Source organism: Vigna angularis, chromosome 10 (genome assembly GCF_016808095.1).
Source record: "Vigna angularis cultivar LongXiaoDou No.4 chromosome 10, ASM1680809v1, whole genome shotgun sequence".
NCBI lineage: Eukaryota > Viridiplantae > Streptophyta > Magnoliopsida > Fabales > Fabaceae > Vigna > Vigna angularis.
The window spans coordinates 20,808,512-20,832,811 of NC_068979.1; the positions used below are offsets into that span (position 1 = coordinate 20,808,512).

The 24,300-nt window shown below is 32.4% G+C and overlaps 1 protein-coding gene across 1 annotated transcript; it reads right to left on the reverse strand.

The window, feature by feature from the left end:
- Positions 1 to 4,629: 4,629 nt before the first annotated feature.
- On the reverse strand, positions 4,630 to 7,715 carry LOC128194429 (uncharacterized). The gene is made up of 4 exons (XM_052870028.1): positions 5,907 to 7,715; positions 5,600 to 5,823; positions 5,247 to 5,504; positions 4,630 to 5,059 (listed from the first exon to the last, which is right to left on the reverse strand). Exons 1-4 carry the CDS (start codon positions 7,713 to 7,715, stop codon positions 4,630 to 4,632), a joined length of 2,721 nt encoding a protein of 906 aa, XP_052725988.1.
- Positions 7,716 to 24,300: the final 16,585 nt, after the last annotated feature.

The window sequence follows — 24,300 nt, forward strand, 5'->3', positions numbered from 1 at the left end:
CCTTATAATCCTAATTGTAACCCTAACCCTATAACCCTAAATGCCATAACCCTAACCCTGACCCATGTAACCCTAATTATCCTAACCTTAACCCTTTTAACCCTAACCACCCTAAATTAACCCTGTTAGCCCTAACTCTAACGCTAAACCTAACCCTAATCCTAACCAACTAGTCATGTTTCTCACTTTTAATTGATGTGGGACTTCGTACCAACATTAAATCCCTACAATTCCTCTATTAAGTATATGATCGTCTTTATACTTATATATTAGTCATTTTACTCATTTTTAACTGATATGGAACTTTAGATTTAAAATTAATCATACTAATCTTTCCTTAAATAGTGTGTTATGAGTCTTTCTACTTACATACTAGTCATCTTACTAGTTTTTTATTCAATATGGAGCTTCAGACTCAATGAATCCTAACAATCTCCCATAAATATCTTTTTGGATAATTTTTACTTATATACTAATTTTCTTACTCATTTTTACTACGTTGGGGTTCATACTTACATTGAATCTTAAAAATCTTCTCTTATACATTTTACATTTTACTCAACTTTACCTGAAATGCATAACCCCCCTTAGCCTTAAACCTCATTATCCTTAAATCATTCTCCTTATATACCAATCATGTTATTCATTTTTATTTGATACGTGGTTAAAGTCATTTTGGATATTAACATTAATAGATTAATGGATCCTTCTTGGTTACATATCAATGATCTTATCATTCTTACCTATGTGGGACTTTGGACACATATTGAATCAATATAATCTTCATCTACTTATATATTAATCTTATTCATTTTTACCCTAAACCCTAATATTACTCCTTCTACTTATATATTAATCTTACTAATTTTTACCTTAAACTCTAATATTGACTACTTTTACGTGTATATGAATGTTACTCATTTTTACCTTACACCATATTTATAGATCTTTTAGTCTTTTATCTTAATGACGTCTTAATAAAAATCTAATTACACTTTAATCTTGTTTACTAGGATAATCTCCTAATTAATTACCATATTTTTCTTCTTTCATACTTGATCGACCGTAAGTCCCATTAAATATGAAGAGATTGCAAACAAAATTGATGATTTATTGGTTTTGGATGGTAAGAAAAGAAAAGAAATTGTAGTAACAGATTAAACTATGCGAAATCTAGATACTTCTTTTATCTCCATGAGACACTAAGATTCAAGGTTACTTCTCCTTGTGCATTTGATCCCACAAACCCAAATGAAAACATTTTTGAATTATTCTGTGACATTGGATGGGATCTTTGTGAACCTACATTATGGGCCATCTGGTGTAAGACAGTACAACATCCCACTCCCATAGCTTTGTAGACAAAAATGGCTTATCAAATCCTGACAAATCCTCTTAAGCATGAATATTTGTTCTGGACTTTACTCGAATGGTTTAGTCCCATTACTTGGTGGAGATCCGAACTAGAACAAATACTCTCATTTCAAGAAAATCAAAGAAGGTCAAAAGGTCAAACATTAGTCTCCATTTTTATTGTCTATAGGCCTTATGCAAGTGACTCCTCCAGACAATTGTTTTCACGAAACCATGTATATACTTGGGGGACCTTTGAAGAATATCCTTTAAACGAGAGTTACAAAATGCAATTGAAACAACACCTAAAAGAAATAAATCTCAACGATGATTCTCCTTTCAACAGACTAATTCCCTCTAGTTCCGGAAGTCAACAAACCACTGCTTTCTCTGAGCATTATATCCCAGGATAAATGTTTTAAAAAGTCGAGGATATTGTATCTCTTGAAGAAGAAGACCCAGAAGACTTAATGAAAAAAGACTCAGACAGTTCAGATCCTAATCTCTCTCCTAGCCACGAGCCTATATGCAAATAAAGAAAAATTCTTGTAAAAAGTAAAAGTTATTGCTTTCTAACAAAGCAAGATAAGGTTGTTTGTAATGAGTCACATAAATGATAATTAAAATATAAAATTATATGATTATAAAATTTTAAATTTATAAAATCATAAAATTATAAAATTTTAAATTTATAAAATAATAAAATAATAAAATCATAAAATTATTAAATTATAAAATCATAAAATCAAATGTGATTACAAGTAAATAAAATCTATAAAATTTTAATAGAATTTAAATGAAAGTTTAGAAACTTAAAATTTAATTAAACTTAAAAGAAAAATACCATCATCATTAATTACTCTTATATTTGTCCATTTTTTTTGTAAATAACAACTTAAAAGACTCTCTAATTAAAATGGAGATCAACCCGATGCAAAAATATTATATATTTTATGATGTTTTTGTTGTTGAGTATATAGTTGTTCTGAGTATCTCATTTTTTTCTAGTTCTTAAATATCAACTTTAAACTATGTTAATATGCAAAGTTTCTTTTCAACAGATTTTTCAAAATAACGTTTAGTATGGCAATTATTGCCAGCTAACCACATACTATCATTTCCAATATTTAAATTCAAAACTTTACTTTAACATCTTTACTCAAATTTCACGTGAAAAAAAATTAAAAACAAACTAAAAATGAAAAAGAAAAAGTTAGAACAAACAATAAAATAACAGAGGTTGATTTTCATGCAAAGCCCCGCATCGAAATTTTTTGCTCTTGAATTTTTATTAGTGGAGAATGCGCAGTTTTCTTTTGCACTAAATAATTAATTATGTTGCCAAAATTTTCCCTCAACGCTCAACTCACTTTCTAATCTTATTTTTTTAATGTGCATGCTAATTCAGAATAGATTATGTCTAAAATAAGATTAAGGATGAAAAATAAATAGTTATGGATAAAATTTACACTAAATAGAAGGTATCAACATGTATTAATTATATCTGAATAGTGAATATTTTAATATCGTTTATAAATAGATAAAGTGTAAATATTATATTTCTCAGTATTTACTATTTGTAAACATTAAAATAAAAAATAATTTACATTTTATTAAATTAAATTAAATTAAATTTAAAATTAATGTATATTTTATTAGGTTAAATTTAATTAAAATTAAATTTTAATTTAAATTAAATTTTATTTTATATTTTAGTTTGTAATTTTATTTTAAAAATTTATAAAATATTTTTTTTAAATATTCATGACATTCAAGGATACTCGTGGGTTTTATCTACAAGTATTTTTGGTTTAATTGTTTATTTTTTCTCTAAATTCATTGTTAAGTCTCACTTCATCCTCTCTTAAAACAGTTTCAATTTCGTTACATAATTTGCACTAATCAAGCAGAAACAAAATTTAATGATTGGTGATGTGGAAAAAAATATGCAATTTCTTTTGGTTTAAACCCTCCCTTGGTCCTCAAGTTTGTATGAAAATCTCATTTGGGTCCTCAAGTTTTTTTCTGTCTCAATTGGGTCATATTTTTTGTAAAAGTGAGCACATTGTACCATAACCGTTAAGTGATGTGAGACGGCGTTAAATTGGTGTGAGCTGGATTTTTCCATTTACGGACGTGGCATTGTGCATTAAAATTGACTGTTTGTTGTGTTTTATCCATGTAGGCTACGAAGCCCTAACATTTAAGGGCATCCCATCTCATCCAAAGTATATTCTCGTGTTGGAGAGGATCGTGTTTCGTCTTGGTGAACCAGAGCTGCTGTCTTACGTCTTGGGCAAGCACTGTTGAGGTGGTGGTAAGGATGTCTCGTTCATCTTCCTCTTGCAAATGTTTGGGTTCGGCCATGCAACGCAGTAGTGGCAGTGTTAGGAGCTTCGATGGAAACCCAAGATGCCTCTGTGGTCACAGTGCAGTGTTTCGTATTGCGAGAACCCCTAAAAACAAGGGGAAAAAATTCTGGGGTTGCCCTAACTTCAAGGTCAGTTTGATATAACAATAAATCTATGTCTATTTATTTGGGTTTTGACGAAGGAGTGTGTGTTGGTGTTGAACAGGGTGGGAGTGGAGAATTGGTTGGTTGCAACTTCTTCAAGTGGTGCATTGACGAAGGAAATGAAGCAAAATGGCTGAATGTAGAAGAAAGGACTGATAGTGAAAGAAATGAAGAACTGGGTGTGATGAGCATGGAAGACAGTGTGTTGCAAATGGAAGAAACATATTGTCCAAAGATCAGACTGGGTTGTATAGAGAAAAGTTTAATTAAGTTAGATAAGTGGTTTAAATTGTTAGTGGGGATGATCTTTGTCATATTTGTTTTGAATGTAATTGTATTAGCAATGTTAGTGAAAGTTGGTTGATGCTGTGTCATCTATGATCAGACTTGAAACTTGGCTTATATGTAATGTGTGTTTTATTAATGTTGGTGAGTTATTACAATGATAATGTGTGTCATTTAATTTCTTTTAATTGTATTGTTACTTTAAGTGGAATAATGATAAAGCAAAATCATGACTAAGTGGAGTAATGAGAAACATGATAAAGTAATGAGCAATAAAGTTGATGAGTGATAACAAAATTGGGCAGTAATCACTTTCTGATAACCACAAACATTGTCTTAGATGATAACAGAAGCTGTTCGAAATGATAACAACATTGTCTTACATATCCAAAATACATCATAACAATACATTTGCTACAAAATATAAATTTAGGATCAGTACAGACTGTGTTCAGTACATTAGATCATTGATCACATCATTCATCAGATAAAGGCATAGTTGCTGGAGGTTGGGTGACTTGAGAAGATTGGGCTGTAGGAACCTCTACTGTTGGAGGTCTTTGTGGACAGCCTTTTCTGTTGTGTCCAAGTTCTTTGCAGATGACACATGTTTTCCTCTGCCCACCCTTTCTTAATTCACTGTTATTCTTCTTCAACTCCCACTCCTCTAGTCTTCGTTTCTTCTTGGGCCTTCCTGGCATTGTCCTCTTCTTTGGTGGTAATATATCTGCATAGGGTGTAACATCCCAGACATGTTGTCCATTGATAGGGTTAATTATTGTGTTGTAAGTCTCTTCATAAGTAGACTTCCTAAACCAGTGGCCAATGTATTCTTCTGCATTTATATTCAAAAATTTCATTGCAGTGATGGCATGAGTACACGGAATGCCAGTAATTGCCCATTTTCTACATGTGCAGTCCATGGTGACAATATTCACAACAAATTGCTGACCAAATTCTGAAAGATGTTTCACTTCAAATAATTTTTCTCTTGACCACCTATATGTAATACACAATTCAAAACACAATTAGATGGATCACTATAAATGGAAAGAAAGTTAACATGAATGGAAACACACATCATAAAAGTTACCTTGGTAACCAATATCTAGTTAACCAGGACTCCTTCTGAAATCTGTTAAAAACCTTGGGGCAGATTGAACCTTGATATGATGTGATCTTTGTCCTGTTGGCAGCCCATCTCTTCATTATGTAAACCCTTATGTCTTCTAACATGCTAATAATAGGCTTAGACCTACTATCAACTAGCACACTATTAAAGCCCTCACACATGTTGTTCACAAGAGTGTCACATTGTGATCTAGAGGTGAATCTAGATCTTGACCAAAACCTGGGATAAGTGAATATAACTAGTCAAGTATGTGTCATGGCAAGCAAATATTGAAATATTTATAAGAGTTAATAATTAGAAGACTTAATGCATACCTAGGTGGGATGGCAAGCAGATATTTAAATGCGTCTAAATTTATGTCTCTAATATTCCTCATTTCAGTCTCCCATTGTTGTGGGTGTGTTGCTGTTGCTGCCCGCCACATCAAACGTTTAAGGTTTTTTCCAGGAAATTTTTTTCTGAAGTTTGAATATAAATGCCTAACACAAAATCTTTGTTCTACACCAGGTAGAAGATCCTGGATTGCTGGCAAAAGACCCTGACATATTCAACATATTGTAATTAACATTTGTTTAATGAAGATATTCAGTTATATGTAAAACATATTGAATATTCACTGACCTTTTGTTGGTCTGAAATAAATGTGCATCCTGCACATACAGCTGCCCCACCAAGGTCCTCAATAAGGTGCTCCAAGAACCAAGTCCAGGAGTCTTTGTTCTCTACCTCAACAATAGCATATGCTATGGGCATCATTTGGTCGTTTCCATCTCTTCCCACTACTGTTAGTAACTCCCCTCCATACTTGCTTTTCAGAAAGCATCCATCCAAGCCAATAATAGGTCTACAACAAATGAAGCTATCCTTGCATGCCTTCAAGCATGCATAAAATCTTTGGAATATGACCTCACCATTATTGTTATCAACTTTAATTTGTACTGTTGTTCCTGGATTTGTTTTCAGCAGCTCATGACCATAATCGTGAAGTCTTCTATATTGATCTTTGAATGATCCTTCAACCTTATCTCTTGCCATTGCTCTTGCCCTAAACGCCATATTTCTTGAAATTCCTACATTCCATTTCCTAGTAACTTTGTCCCTAATGTCCATGACCTTCATTGTAGGATTTTCTCTCACAGTTTTCTCCATCCTTTGACTCAACCACTTTGAAGTCATCAACTTAACATTGAAATCTCTACTATAGTTGTGGTTATCAAACACTTTTCTCAGTTGCCATGCACTGACATCAGTCCTAAAGGAACAATACGCATACCATTTACAATTTCCTCTTCCACCCAAGCACTTGACAGAAATCCTTTTCTTGTCATTCTTAATAAATTTTAAACTTCTCCCATTACTTAGTGCATAAGTCCTTATGGCATCTGTGAATTCATTTTTCTCAGCAAAATAGGTTCCTACTTCCCATTTATAATCCACCAAAGTTTTAGGCATACTAAAAGTGGGAAACCTTATCTTAGTCCTCACATGATTGTCCTCACTATCTGATCCACTAAACAACTCCTCTGATAACCACTCATTGTCAGACAACCCACACATATCATGAATAAATTCATTATCTGTTGACCGTTCAGACTCAAGTAAGGCACTGGAAGCTTGTTCTCCCACATTTCCTTTAGAAGACCCAATGTCACAATGCACGCTGACATCAATTAGAATGCCTTCACTTCTATCTACATCTTCGTCCTCAGACTCTGCCTGATGTGCATCACCCTCACTGTCTTCTACATCATCATCCTCTTCATAATCCTCTAGCTCAAAATCATCTACATCAGCTTCCTCTACATGATGGATCTCAACATCCTCACCATCACCCTCATAGGCATCACTATGATCCTCACCTTCACCCTCATACCCATCACCTTCACCCTCATGGGCATCACTATGATCCTCACCATCACCCTCACCCTCACCCATTTTTGTACCACCATCACTATGATCCTGACCATCACCCTCATACCCATCACCTTCACCCTCATGGGCATCATCCTCACCCTCAACCATTTTTCTTCCTACTGCAGTATGATCCAGACCATCACCATCCTGGGCATCCCCCTCACCCTCCACCATTTCTGTTCCAACTTCAGTATGGACCTCAACATCACCCTCATGGGTATCCCCCTCACCCTCCACCATTTCTGTTCCAAGTTGACCATCACAAACAACCTCAACCTCAACCTCCTCCACTTGTCTTGCAACATCACCTTCATCATCAACTTGACCACCAACCCAATCAATCATTTCTACTATTTCTGGTTCCATCATATTATGAACCACATACAGATGAAATTCATCATTTAACCTAGCAATGTTCAACATGTGCATGGCACCCCTATCATTAGTTAATAATTCTAACCTATCTAGGTGCACAGACTGACCTCCTAAACCGTACCATAACTCTTTGATGTCCATATGACCTAATTCTTTGACTGACGCTACTATGCCAAAATAGCTAAACAAGTCTGGATCACAAGACCATTCTGCTCTCTCTCCTTCAAAGCTTAAGTTCCCATTATCATCACTCACAAAATTTCCAGAATGGTGGACCACCACCTTAATACGTTCCTCATCCATATCAACAACTTCCTTTTATAACCTGTACATTATGGGGGTTAACAACTGTTTCGAATATTACAGTGCTACAACTACGGAAACACTCACTCACTAACTAAACACTCACACCGACAAAGACAGGGGGACAGGGAACAAAGTAACATCCCCACTAACGAAACACTCATAGACAGGGGACCACTACAACTGATAAACAATTCAAGAAACAAAATTCGGGACCACAATGTGTAAACTACAATGTAACAATTGAACATGCAAAATGGGGACCACAAAGCATTATAAAAATTCATACAGACCAAGACAAAAACCCAATTGTCGAAGACCACAAATCACACTTATGCACTGAAACAGAAAACCAAAGACGAAACGAAGTATCTTACCTTAGTCGCGTCAACTATTAGCTGGCCTCTTCGTCTTGTTCAAGATTCGAGTTCTTGTTCGTCCTCCGCTTCGTCTCGCAACAACCAAATTAAATCCCCAATTCCAATTTCAAATCCCTAATTCTGATATACCTAATATGAATAAAGGGTACTTATGCCACATCAGCACTATTTTTTTAAACAAAACAGTCCACGTAAGAAACCCTAAACACATCACCACATTCTCTGTGCACCAGCTCACACCAATTTAACGCCGTCTCACATCACTTAACGGTTATGGTACAATGTGCTCACTTTTACAAAAAATATGACCCAATTGAGACAGAAAAAAACTTGAGGACCCAAATGAGATTTTCATACAAACTTGAGGACCAAGGGAGGGTTTAAACCATTTCTTTTTTATCTCCTCTGCTCTTTGTCATGTACAACATCCACTGCATCTCTTCATGCCTCCACTTCTTCATCTGAATATATCTTAAGCATATGGAGAAACTTACATCAACACCACCACTTAACTGTCACTACTACTCACTAATCACAAGTTCTAAAAGATGAAAAAAGTCAATTATATATATATATATATATATATATATATATATATATATATATATATATATATATATAAAATGCAGAAGCACAAATTTTCCTTTTTTTACGATTTTATTGACAATTTTTTATTGAATAACGATGAAAACTTAAAACATTTTTTATTAAAAATATAAAATTTACTATTCTCAATATTTTCGTGAATTATAAAAATTGCCAAGTCAAAATATTTATAAAAATTATTTTTTCAAAAAATAAACAAAAAATTGTTAGAAAGAGAAGATTAAAAACAACCCATTATTAAAAAGTTATGCATTGAAACAGGAATACAATGTTTTTATCAATTGAGAGAAGTTATACAGTCTTATAATCAATAATATAATATCTTCGACATATAAGTTAAAATGATTTATATATTATTTAACATTATAATAGAAATTATCAACTAATTTATTTTCAAAAAAATTTATGTAAAAAAAAAAACTAATGGTTTATACACCTTTCAATCTTTCTATACATTTCAAACATCTAATAAAATACTAATATTTTAACTTTTCTACTTAATTCTTCACAATTTATTTTGGTTTTTAAAATAAAAATACTCTTCTATAAAAATACACATATATGTTTTTTGCTCTAAATATAGAAGTCATTGTCTTTGTCTTCTAGGCGATCTTTGGATACAAAAAGAAGCATTATAGCTGCATAGGAAAATCAATCGACGTCAACAAATTTGAAGTTGAAAAGAAAGAAAGGGAGAGGAAATTGAGAGAGGAATGAGAAAGAACCATAAGTGAGATCGGTTAGTGATGTTTTCGTTGTTGTTGGACATTAAGAAGGTTGAAGAGGAAAAGAGGAGAACAATAAGAGAACTAAAACCCTAACAAGAGGGGAATGAAGAGAATCACAAGAGAGAGAAAGAGATTCGTCTGTGTCGCATGCAGAGGAACAGAAGAGAGAGAAAAAAAATGCAGACTTCTTTGTCACGTTATCAGAATTAACTCTATTTCTGCAAAATTAACGGAATGAACTTGATTGGTGTAAATTATACAAAATGAGAACGAAATTGAAACTTTTTTAAGAAGGGAGACAAAATTGAGAACTAGCAACAAATTTAGAGATTAAATAAACAATTAAACCGGTATATTTTAAACGAATATCTCATAAATAACAAAATGAGTAACTAGTAAAACTTTTTGTTGCGAATAAACACTGTCTATATTCCATCCAACCCATTATCATAACACCTATATAAATGAAAAATTACATAAAAATTTACAAATTCCACAATATAAATAAATATATATATATATATATATGAGTCCAAACTTTTTCTTAATCAAATTGTGCAGCATTCACGATTAAGAATTGATTGAAAAGAAAAAAAATATCAGATGAAGTTAATCATGACAATCACTCTTTGGAAAAAGCAGCATCAAACTTTTCGTGATAGGAGAAAGGAATTTTTCCCCTTTAGTAGGGAAAAGTATATATAATCATTCAGTTACAAATTATCATTTCAAGTTAATAATTCTTCCACTAAAAATGAAATGGCTCAATTGTCTGTAACGAATTGAAATTCCTGTCTATTTTATATTGATGGTCTGATACGTTTTCATAACATCCTGTGCAGTGGTTTTGGGATGTTGACCGTTGTAGAGAAAGTACTAGTGGTTTCTTGAAGATTGAGATTACTCAACAACCCTGTTTTTAACTCAAATTTTCTTCCTCTTTTCTCGGTGCAGAATCTGGATTAATCACTGGTTAGGAAAAGGAACATACATGGCCACAATTTCCAACTCTTGATAGATTTTCATGAGCTGATATGATCAACTTGGGCACAAAGTACAATCGTTAAAAAACCAAATTGTGGCCACTTGCTTTGTGTTAAAAAGATAGGTGTGGGCCATGGCTACCCACTTGTACTTCATCTTCATTTCATGTTAATTAACTTGCAGACCAACCCTTTTTCTTTCCCACTTGCCCACTCCATGTGCATCACACACCAAACGACAAAATTACATTTTTTTTTCTATTTCCTTCTTCCTTCACCAAATTCCTCATTTTTTCTTCCTTTATCAGATATAACTTCCTTCCTTTTGGTATAATATTTCAGTTATTTACCAAGGATGATGATGGGTATTGTTGTCTTTTAGAAAAATTCACTTAACTAATGTTCTGCTATACCCATTAATTTCACATGACTTTAATTCCCGTAGTACATTTTAAAAGCAAAATTATTATAAGAATTTTAAACTTCAAAAAGAACAATATATATATCTCTTGACAAATGATCCTCTTGATGCAGATTTCAGGTCAGAATATTAGTGTGGTGTGTGAGAAATTTGAGAGTTTGAAAGATACAATATACCTAAAAGATCGAAATATTAGTATGGTATGTGAAAATAAAAATTTTCTTAATCCCTCCATTGGAAAATTTGTTTTGATATATTCAACCGTCTTATATTGAAATCAAGATATTTAAATAAACCCTTGAGTAGCTTTGATCTTCAAAACCAATTATATCTTAAAATAATAAAACAATACTAATAACGATAAAAGTCTAATTTATATAAAAGATTTACATTATCTTTAATTAAAAATCTTATAAAAATTCATAGATATTATTTTATATTAAATTTTATTAAAATTGGATTACATAAACAATTTTTTCGAGTTAAATATGTTTTTGGTATCTTAACTTTTAATAAAAAATTAAATTATGGTCTCTTTTTGAAACTTTGATCTAATTTAGTTTCTATAACTTTAATTTTATTAAGTTTATTTGATATTTTAAATACGTTTGTTAACTAAAATTGAGATAGAAATGTATTAAATAGTGTAAACAACTCAAATATTATTATGAAACGTATTTAATAACATCAGATAAACTTAATAAAATTTGATTAAAAAAATTTAAATTATCATATTTTTAAAGATAGAATACTAAATTAGACCAAATTTTTAAATAAAAATTAATTTTAATTTTTACCAAAAGTAATATTTAACCTTAAATAATATCATAATTAGGTTCATAGTAAATTCATGAGTAGCACTTATGTGTGGATAAGCAAAAGAAAACAAATATTCTGATTAAAAAACTTATATGGTTCATATGATTAGAGGATATGTATAGTTTCAAGGAATCATTTGAAGCTAGACTATAAAATATGTTGATGATGCACACCTTGTCGCTCACGGTTGTTTTAGGAATACACATAAGACTTGTGACCAATTTAATGATGATGATGGTGATTCTTCTTTTATGTTATCTCCTCGAAAGGCGAAAGTGTTTGGACACTGAGTTTGTAGTTTTCGTTTCTCTGTGCTTGCAACTTGCGTCACTCCAAGCAGAGCCATTGTCTCACCATTTTAACAATTTAATTGGACTATATGTATTTATATATTAGCTTAATTGTATTTGAGTCTATCATAAATTTAAAATATTTTAATTCAATTCTTGTTAAATTTTTATAATTTATTAAAATTTTAAAAGTTTAAATTTTTTAATTAAATATTTATTTTAATGTTTTTTTAATATATAACATGATAATTATCTTACACCGTTTAAATATTAGATAATATTTTATTACAAGAGATTATAATGAGAAGGATTTTTCTTATTGTAATATCTCAAACTATAGCTTATAACTATATAAAAGAGTCATTACATAATAATATTGTAGAACAGTTACTGAAAATAAAATTGACTTACAATTATCCTAAAATACCTATAAAAATTAAAACCTTTATACAAAGATCCTATGCTAACACAAATCATGTATAAGATCGAACGGTCTTATACTAAACGGATAGATCCTCTCCTTCCAGCGCTTCCTCCATAGAAACATCTCCTCCCTCTCTCACATCCACCGGATGATCATTGCAAAGGAGAATACTAAACGAACAATATGACAAGACAGAAAGAAGGATAAGCTAGTGTAATTTAATATTCATGAAAGCATACAATTCAAACAAACAGTTAAAATACTCATACACATATATAAAACATATAAACATATCTTAACCGACCACTTGACCAAACCGTCTAGACCAGTATGAATATGTAGCTATGGCCTTCGTGCACTCGTGGGTGAAGTAACTGAAAATACCCTCAGCTACCACATGAGGTTAGCCCGTTATCCCTCACCTTAGGTCAAGGTAAACACACCGTCCAGGCTAGGGCCTCCTGCTATTCTCACGACATGCTTCACCATTCTCTACTTGAGAATTGGTGACCATTAGAATGTCAGGATGAACGCAAAAACTGAGCTTCCCATATTCATACTTTGACTACATTGGAACCACCACTAAGACATTCCTCCTTGGAATTCTCTTTCACATCACGTTAAAAATAATCATACCATACTTCAATACCAACATACTTCCTCATCCATAACACATTTAAGTCAAATCAAACCAAACAATAAAACAACCACTACCCTTGAACATGACCGAACGAAAAAGATCAACATAACCTATGAACAAGACCGAACACTATTGGCTTAGGCCGAACACTTAGAGCTTAGGCCGAATACTATTGGCTTAGACCGAACACTTAGGGCTTAGGTCGAACACTTAGAGCTTAAGCCGAACACTAGTGGCTTAGGTCGAACACTATTGGCTTAGGCCGAACACTTAGGGCTTAGGCCGAACACTATTAGCTGATACCGGATACTACTATAAGACCAATCACTAAAAAAAATATAATCGAACAATCATTAACAGGTAAGGTTCATAAGAGGCCGAACGTAGCTAAAACCGAAATACAAGTACGAAACCTAACACAAGTACCAGACCGAATGCTATACTAGAAGCAATACCAAAACATACCGAACGCTATATTCAATCGAATACTAACATAAGGACGATCGATCATTAACTGAAGCTCTACCAAAAGCAGAACTCAGTTAAGACCGAACACAAGAGTAAGACCGAACACAAGAGTAAGGTCGAACGGTCAACAAGGAACCTTCAGCGAAACTCAATGTCTGCAGAATTATGATCAACACCAATATTTACCAATTTCCTTCATTCTTCCCAACTTCTAATCCTCCAAACTTTTATTATACAAACCTATACACTACTCTAAGAACATTTAAACATTCCTCACAATACACTCGGCCATAAACCAGAAATTATGCAGAAAGACATTCAACATGAACACAGTACATTCCAATAATGCCAAACACACAATCATTCAATTTCACATACATGCAGAACCATCAAATAATATTTTCATACATCATAAAGAAATCTATTAAATTAATTAGCTTCCCTTACCTCTTAATCGGACCAAGAGTTCAACAACTACAGAATTTTGCTCACAACACCAGAAAATCCTAGAACCACCTATAGCTCACTGAATGATGAGAGAGATCAACCAAAAGACCAAGAATAAGATCAGAAATAGGAAGAGGAAGCTGATGAACACATGCAACCAGAATCGTGGCTTGCATGTACTCAAAAGTTTCAGAATTTTCACAAGAATGAAAGAGGACGAAACTTACCAACTATAAACTCTAATTTGATTGGTGAAAGAGAAAGCCCTTGACTCCTGGATTGCTTAAGCACGGTTTGATTGTTGAACAAATAGAATGAGATGGAATAAATCTAGAGAGAAGGAGGAGAAAAAGAGAGATCAGAAGGTTGGACAGAGATTGTGCATGCAGAGAATGAGACTCATTTTTGAAACTTTCATTTATATATGACTCTAAAAGTCGAACGGTCCAATCGTGTGCATACACCTCTCTTCTCCAATTTCTTAAATTTTTCAGTCCTTACAATTGTTATATTAACCAAAATTATTCTTAAAAAATTAAAATTATATAATATAAAATTAAAAGGATATGAAATTATAGAATATAATTTTATAATTTTAATTCTATATATTTATAATTTTATAATTATCTAAGTTTATAATTTTATAATTTTATATTTTTATATTATATATATATATATATATATATATATATATATATATATTAATTTATATTCTATAATTTTAATTTGTTTTAAGAATATTTTTTTCTAAATATAGGTTTAATAGCCCACTTTGTCCCTAGTTTGGTTGACAAATCTCAATTTAGTCTCTCTTTAGAAAAGTATTTGAAATTGGTCCTTACTTTTAAGTTTTTGAGTCAAAATAGTCCCTTCCGTTAAGTATAACCAAACGGAGTTAATGGGTTAATGATGTGGCACTACTTATTGATTACGTGTGAAAATATATTTCTGTGTGTGCTTACGTGTTGGTTAATTAGAGAAGAAAAGATTTTATTCAGAAGTTGAGTTTTTTTAATTGGGGAAATAAAATAATTTGCAACTGTTTCATTCTCTTTTTTAAAAAAAGAAGAGAATATCTATTGTATCTCGGCCCATAACCCCAATCTATCTTCATCCTCTTCTCCCCTCTACGTCACCCATGTCAACACAGAACCATCATCATATTCATACCCCTTCTTACGCTGCCACCAACCATCACACTCTTCATCTTTACGTACCTTCATTCACCAACATCTCTTTAACCTGCACCCAGAAAGCAAAGCAATATCCAGAGAAGAAAAACATTAAGTGGAGAAGACTAGCCAATAAACATCACAGTCCCCAAAAATCAAATTCAATCTGCTTCATTTTCTTAATCCAATAAAAAATGAGGCAAAATCTACTCCCATCATCTTCATCAAATTTTAACCCAGGAATTCATTCCCCATTTCCCCAATTTCTTTTTGGTACGCAAACCCTAATCTGTACCCTTTAGTGAAGAGATCTGTTGTCCAACGATATTAGAGACTGATCCTTATTAGATGACTGATGCGTTCATCCGCGTCATCGGTGTCGAGGTTGTTGCGGCGAGTTCCCTCGCCCAGAAGATTGGTTCCTTCTCCGTTCTGAACCGCGACGTCGTCGATGACAGTCCGATGGGTAGTATGGTGGTGCTCTTGGTGGCGGCGTCAGCGTGAGTGGTTGGCTGCTGCAACCGGCACGGGTCTCAGTCAGCCGAAGGAGATGAAGCGGATCGAGGCGGAGAATCGTGGCGGTGGCTATCCTGGTTCATGTCGTTGGCATTGCAGGAATAGACGAGACTCCTCTCATGCGCGAAAAGCGGGGACGAAGGTTTCGAGCTGTTGCGTCCAGCATAGGTGGCGTCGTCGGTGATGCTCTTGGCCGGTAGAAAAGAGGTGCAAAACTGAACTGAACTGTTTTTTATTTTATCAAACTGTATTGAACTGTATTGTACTAAATTGTACTAAACTACAATATAAACTGAACTGAACTAGTAACTATACTAATTTTAAACTGAACTGAACTACTAACTATACTAATTTTAAACTGAACTGAACTACTAACTATATTAATTTTAAACTGAACTGAACTACTATCATCACTTCATCATGTGCACTATCAACATCAGCGATTTCACTGTCTGACTCTATTGACAAGCAGAATGCTCTCGAAGCAACAATGAAGTTGCATCAACAAGTTGTGCCAAGTCTGCAAGTATAGAAATCTCAACATTAGCATCAGTTCACCAGCAAAATGACTCTTACAACAGACATCTCCATACAACTGAAAGAATCAAGCAGACTTGATATGCTGTCACACAACAGACATCTCCATACAACTGAAAGAGAAAACCATCATTTTGGTCTTTGAATTATAACACCTTAACTTAGCCTGGAATTAACAGAACTCAAAAAAGGCACTAAAATATGGAATTAACAGACTGTAACATGTTAATATAACCTGATTAACCTCAATAAAAGAACACAAGACACTTCAAATGTTAATATCTCCCATTTATTTCCCTTTAAACAAGAAAGGAAGAATTAAAGCTCAAAAGCAAAAACTGCACAAAACGAAAACCTTTAACATCAATAGCAATCGTATATGATATATTCATATGCACAAGAAATACTTTCGTCGAATGCATATCCATCATATCTCTTAGGATAAAGGGAAGTGATTTTCTAAAATGGAGAAATCCTTACTTGAATCTGGATTAGCCGACAATTGCATACTGATTAATAGTTATATCCTTTTGGCTCTCTGATGCTCTCTAGCCTCCAATTCACTATAAAACTGTGGGAAGTGAGTGCTTGCAAACTTTTCTTTTCCATTCTCTTACAGAGATTAACTTAACCACTGCAGGGCATTTTACATGAGTACTAATTTCATCGCTGAAATTAATGGAGAGTGAAAACTCTTGGAAGCAGCCTTATCAATTGTTCAAATAAAGATATTCGAATTCCCAATTTGCAAGTAAAGATGATGTGAAGAACCAAGGATAAAAAAGTTATAGCGAGCAATGTCCAGATTAAGAACTTGAAAAATTCGCATTTACAACTTACAAGTAAATATGACGCATGCATATTGCTAGTGAATTCTGGAAATGATTAAAGCTTATTACTGGACATACAAATATATTTACTTGTAAATTAAATAACAGCATTTGGAGAATAAACGAGTTTTGTAAATCAAATTCAATACAAGTCTCCATATTTCTAGGACTTTCTTTTGGAACAAAAACATCAAATATGAAAACCAAACAGTGAAAGCCAGTATTGAGCATTTGTGTACCGTCTCCAAGACAAAACAACATGAAAAACAAAGCATTAAGGTTATAGTCTTACCCACATGTACTTTAGATAACTAACAAATTGTGGCAAAGCTTCAATCATCCAAATTAATAGCAACACCTGAAGGTCCCACTTCATCTTGAGAGGTTATCTCTACAAAAATAAAATAAAATATTTCATAAATTTTGAACACTTAAAATATAAATTAAAAAATATATAAGTTTGTCATATAATCTCACCTTGCTCAAATTATCAAGTTCTTTAGGATCCTCATCGAAAAGTATAGAGAAAGGTGTTCCTTTTAACCAATCTTGTGTACAAACAAGCACTTCCACTATTTTAGGCGTTAGGCAACTACGATAAGGACTAACCACTCTTCCTCCTGTACTGAATGCACACTCTGATGCTACGGTAGAGATAGGAATGGCTAACACCTCTCGAGCCATGTTCGCAAGGATAGGAAATCTAGTTGAGTTGACTTTCCACCAATGTAAAATATCAAACTCAACTGACTTTATATAAGGTTCAGGATCCTCTCGCAAATATTTATCAAGCTCTGATATGTAATCAAATCTACGTCCTGTAGCTCTTAGGTAGAAACTCATGCCATGAGGATCATCATCATCATCATCTAGTTGAGATTCCTGTTGGCTACTTTGAGAACCTTCCTCAATACCTTGATATTGTTCATAAAGTGATTTTAAGGATGACAATAATTTTAATTTCAATCCACTAGCCATACTAGATTCAAATAGGTAGTCAATGAAGTAATTAACAAAATCCAACTTACTCCTAGGGTCAAGCACAACAGCAATCAATAATAAAATATTAATTCCATTAGGATTTCCCCAATATTTTTCATACTTGCCCTTCATCCTCATTGCCATCAATTTTATGCTCACATCACTACTATCAGAATATTGTCGAATTCTTTTACCAATTCCAAACACCTCCTTCATATACATATGACTGGTGACATAAGAAGAACCAGAAATGCACAGGGTAGAGTCATAAAACATCTTTAAAAATGGTAGAATAGACCTCGCATATTCCCAATCCTCTTCTAATGGCACACCACCATTACTTTTGGCCATTTCAATACCAAATTTCTTATCTTGCATATCTAGCAAGACAAAGGCATCTTTGTACTTCAAGCTTGCCTCTAACATTAAGTAAGTTGAATTCCACCTGGTTTCAACATCAAGACAAACAATACCTTTATAAGAAATTCCCTCTTGTTCAACACATGCCTTGAATCTAGCAAATCTAGCGGGAGAAGATTTTACATATTTAACTGCACTTCGGATTTTTGAAATCGAATCTTTGATCTCTTTTAAGCCCTCCTTCACAATCAAACTCAATATATGAGCACAGCAACGCATATGAACATATTCTCCCTTTAATACAAGACAATTCCATGATAACATCCTTCTTTTGAGGTACTGGACCCCAACATCATTTACCGTAGCATTATCCACGGTGATACTAAAGATTCGCTTCAACTCCCAATTATTCAAACAAGCCTCAACATGTTTAGCAATGAGCTCCCCTGAATGTCCCGTTGTTTGAGAAAAGTTCAGAATTTTCTTTTGAAGTTTCCAATCATTATCAATAAAGTGAGCTGTTAAACTCATGTAATTTAGGTTTTGGATTGAAGTCCATGTGTCTGTAGTTAAACAAACCCTCTCACACTACTTTGACATAAACATTTTCAACTTTGCTTTTTCCTCTTCATAGAGTTCCTACATTTCACGCCTCAATGTAGTGCGGGATGGGACTTCAAATCGTGGTTGCAAGGACCATACAAAGTCACGGAAGTCCTCATTTTCCACAAATCGAAAAGGAAGCTCGGACTTCACAAACATCTTCACCAACTTCATTCGAGATGCATTTTGGTCAAATTTAGAAATAGTTGGTGAAGGGCTAACACTAACTTCTGTAGTTGATGATAAAAGCTTTTGCCTTTTGAATGCTTCTCTATTAGGATTTCCTTTGCATCTCTTCAAATGATTCCTCATCCCGCTTGTTCCACCTGAATATTTAATCAAATCACCACAATAATTGCATTTAGCCTTCTTCTCAGAATAAGGTTCTTGTTTAGTAAAATATCCCCACACATCTGATCGACCTTTACTATTCTCAGTTGACGATGAATCGATACAAGGAGGTAAATGATCCATTCTAGAAGTATTTAGTGTGAGGGTTTCTACCGTTTCTGACATTCACGTCACTACATTAATTAAGAGTTCAAATTACTATCTATGATTTAATGGTCTAATCTTTTAAAACTAAAAATATATGAAGAAGTGCAGGTTATCAACTATCAGAATCATCTAAGAAATTCAAGCATAAAATCTAAAAGCACATCTTAAAACCTATATTATCAACTGTCAGAATCATCTATCTAAACTAACCCAGCTACGAATATGACCACTAAATGTCGTACGACATCATCGTATTCATTAAATTGGTTCATCATCCCTCCGTATAAAGATTCTTGGGATCGCAGCATATCACGTGACTTAGTTTGACCTTTCATGAAAATGTACAGTGATGATCCCTAATAATGTAGGAAAAGATTTAATTGGAATCAACTAGAAGAATAAAATTATGAATGCAAATAAGGCCTTAAACTCTGCTTCCAATGGAGGTAATTGGAATCATCAAGTTTTTCTGCTATGGAATTCATAAAAAACTGGGAAACAGATGGGTGTGAGCTTGAATTGACCATTGCAGATCAAATTCTAGCCATATCAGAAAACGATATGAAGAGAAGATAAGAAGATAAACAAAGACTGATCTTGTATATTATTTCACTTGACTAGAAACAGAGAATACAAGCCTAGTACATATAGGCACTAAACTGTACAAGATACAAAAGACAGAAAACTAACATCCAGTTGAATAATGGTTTTGCATCAATATCTTTAATAGACAACAATGAAGCATAACAGGCAAAAGAATATACTAAGGCCATGAGATATGTCTTGATGTCAACTTTGACTCAACAATATCTTTAATAGACAGCAATGTAAAGGGATGTATTGAAGGTCAGATAACAGATGTAAATGGTAGTCCCTAAACAATAAAGACATCAACTGCACAAACTTGAGTGAGTTATTTGCCGATGAGCTTATAGTAAATAGATCCTGGACATTTATATATTCAGAATATTTAGAGTCCGTGCATAAAATTCAAATACAGTCTTTAATTATTGCAATAATCTAAAATGAATGTAAGGACTGTAGAAATGAGTTTACACCACAATATATACCTTAATCCAATTAAAATGAAGATATTGTGGTAAGTTTTAAGTAGGCAGTGTTAGGTAAACATATTATATCTTTGGTGTATTCTAAAATAAAAAACAAAACACAATGTTGTGTTGAGAAGTGGCATATTTTTATTCAATAAAAAGGAGAGCAACCAAAGATAAAAACCTACTCTAGCACTATGTCTTAATTAAAGGTTTTCAATGTCAATCAAAGATCATTACTATGACCCATCAATCAGAAACAACTGTTTTGCACTAATATGCTAAGTTATGTTTCTTTTCATCAATTGTTTAATGAATATTTATAATTCAAATATATCCTCTCTGATGAATACGAGAGCCAAATTCATATTTAAATACCCCTCACTATTCAGAGAGTACAGTTTGAATTGCTTCACAACCAAGCGCACCCCCGTCCTCTTAACACGAACCAACGTCCATAAACAATTAATAGTTCCTTATACTTGCTCCCTCTCTCTCTCTCATTCCACACCAAAAAGTACTAGTAGATTTCCCTAGTTTCCAAGTTTTAATAGGCAAGAAGTGCACCAACACACCTCTGTTTTAATTTACCAGAAAAGTTAATATTAATATGACCCTATTAACCATAAGAACATTACAGGTGAAAAAAAATGCCTTATAAAAAATTCTCACATTTGGCTTCATAAAAAACATTTATACACAAAGAAATAACAAATTCGTTAAGAAAGCAAAGAGAAAAAATAAATATGATACTCATAGTTAACATTCCTGCGTAGAAAATGTAGAAAATAAGGCTTAAAGTAGAAAAATCAAATAATGGAGCAATGTCACTCACAGTTTTCAACCCAGTTGACTGTTATGCTGTATGAAATTGATATCCTTTCTTGGCAATTCAGAAAACACTTCGATCATATCTGAAAGATTAAAATGGTTCACACACCAATCAACCCTAGTTTAAGAGAATCATATAAGAAACAAAATCATAACATGGAACTGAATATTAACAAAAATTCATAAAAGATTGGTTTAAGGAAAGTACAGCAGCACAGGCAGAGACACAACACAAAGAGGTAGAGGCCGCGGTGGAACTCTCCTTTGTCGACAGGGTCACGGTGGCAGCGACCGCGCGTTATCTTTGGAGATCTCTTTCGACGACAACGTTGAAACGCAAGCTAGGGCAGAGTCACGATAGATCACTGTGAGATTTCGTTGAAGCTCTCCTTCGTTAACAGCGTCACAGTGAACAATGCGAGATTTCGCTGAAGCTCTCTCACGGTGGAACACGCGAGCTAGGGCACGTTTTAGGAATAATTGAAAAATTAAAAATGAAAGAGGGATGGATAACAGTTCTAGCAGTTAACTGAACGGAAAATCTTATAAGTTCAGTTTTTAAAAACTAAACCATAAAATAGTATATTTAAGTTTTAGTAAAAATGGATCAGTTATTTTTAGTATAATATAGTATAATTAACTACAGTACAGTACAGAGCAGTTATTTTTGCCCAGCCAATGGTGAAAATAGTTTGAAACACACCACTTTCCACTAAATAAAGTCATAAAAACGAAAAATAAAATGTTGGTAGAAATTATTATAATACAAATTACATACGTAAGTAAGAACAGTGCATGTGTATATATAGCATATTTAACATACACGAGTGGATTGTTAGCCATCGATGACAAAGAATGAAAATTAATGTGTAACAATATATAAATTCGTGATCAAGAACAACCCTTATGTATTTTTATATTGTGTAAACTTTGCTTCATATATAAAACTACCCTAATTAGTATAAACATCAATTCTTGCAACTCAATTATTTTAATGTTAGACAAACCTTAACAATTTAAAATCTTTTAAAAGAAGAGAACATGGAACAAAAGTCAATTGGAGGAGCTCCTTCTAAGAAAATCCAATGAGAAAATACACACTTTTTTCTTTCTTTCTTTCTTTCTTGCTACGTCAATACTTGTCATTCTTTTTTCTATGCAAACTTTTTTCGATTACTTAATTCCCATATTCTATATTCTATATTCTATATTCTTTGAGTATTGATTACTCCATGGGCACCCACCTTTCAGTTTGTTCGTAGGAAAAATGATGATTCACTTTCAATCAATTTCGTAGAAACTTGTAGATCAATAACTAAGCTGTTACGTGCGCTCTTTCACCTTAAAACCATTTCTTTAATGCAACTTCTTAAATCATTATCAGAGTTTATATTGATTACTAATCTCGTTTTTCATTTAATGGAACATTTATTTCGATAACTAAATGTCGTGTTAATTAAACTTATGAACTTTCCTAATTAATTCAATCACTAAAATAGTTTAATCACATTCAAAAATAGTGGTTACGACTATTTATTAAGATTACTAAATTTGATCTATGGTTGTTCCCTAACTCAATTATATATATATATATATATATATATATATATATATATATATATATATATATATATATATAATGAATCATACATACTGAACTTAAAATATAAATAAATTTATTTTTTCTAAATTTTATTCAATATTGTTATTTTAAATTTGTTTTCTTATATGAAAATAAAATATTAAATATAATTAATTATTATTTTTAATCTGTGTAAAAATAGTTAAATTTGCAATAGAAGTTAAAATGGTGAAGGAGAATCCTATTTTCCCACTTGATATAGAAGTTATTTTGGAGAAGATAAACATGATTTGGTTTCTCATTTATCTTCACGGCTTGTTATAGTATATTGTTTTACTAACTTCTATAAAATATTGATCCCTTTAATAATAAATATTAGCATTCAAAACAAAATTTAAAGCATGTAAATGTTATCAATTTCAAATACTATTTTTGTAGGATATATTGATGAGTCATTAAACCTTATGAAAAATGTACACGTGTGTGAGAGAATAAACATGTTTAGAATGAGAGTTTTTTTACTTTTTTTAGTTTAGTTTTATGGATTTTTCTTAAGTTGATTTATGTTAACTTTATTTAACTTGACTTAAATTAATGTGTTAACTCTTTTATTTGTTTGTTTTGTTGTAATGATATGTTAACTTTTATATTTTCATTTTGAGTTTAAAAGTGAACATTCACATTTAGATAACTTTAATTATCTTATAATCTTAAGTAAGGATATTCCTAATATTTGCTTAATTACCATAATACCATGTAATTCTAATCTTAAAATAGATATGCTATTAATTTCATTCAATTTGTAAATATATATTTTAATTCCGCTTATTTTTCTTCAAATTAGATTAAGTTATTATTTAGCTCACTCAATTATAATTAGAACAAGTAATGGATTTATGAGTTTTAAATTTGCTAATTTAATACAATTTTATTGTTATATAGAAAATATTAATTTCCTAATAAAAGACATTTTATATTGTGAATATTGTTTAGAATGTTTTGAGACATGTATTTGTCTATTCGGACTAAGCCTTCATTTACTCTTTTTTCCAACTTGACTAGACTCTTATCTCCACTTATAGTCTAAAATAGTATACTTTTTTTCTTGATTTTATTGAAATAGATAAATTTTAAAAGAATAAAAGTGAATAAGTAATAATTGGAAGCACGAAAGCATAAATTAAAACTTACACAAAATAGTACGAGTTTTTAGGTGTAAATCTTATGTAATCTGTAGCATAAAGAAATTGATTAT

Excerpts from the sequence above, each read along its gene's own strand:
- LOC128194429 (XM_052870028.1), bottom strand. The coding sequence starts at position 7,715 with ATGGACATCAAAGAGTTATGGTACGGTTTAGGAGGTCAGTCTGTGCAC. Across the intron at positions 5,824-5,906 it reads TTATTTCAGACCAACAAAAG|GGTCTTTTGCCAGCAATCCA; the intron begins GTCAGTGAATAT and ends TGAATATGTCAG. Across the intron at positions 5,505-5,599 it reads CTGCTTGCCATCCCACCTAG|GTTTTGGTCAAGATCTAGAT; the intron begins GTATGCATTAAG and ends CACTTATCCCAG.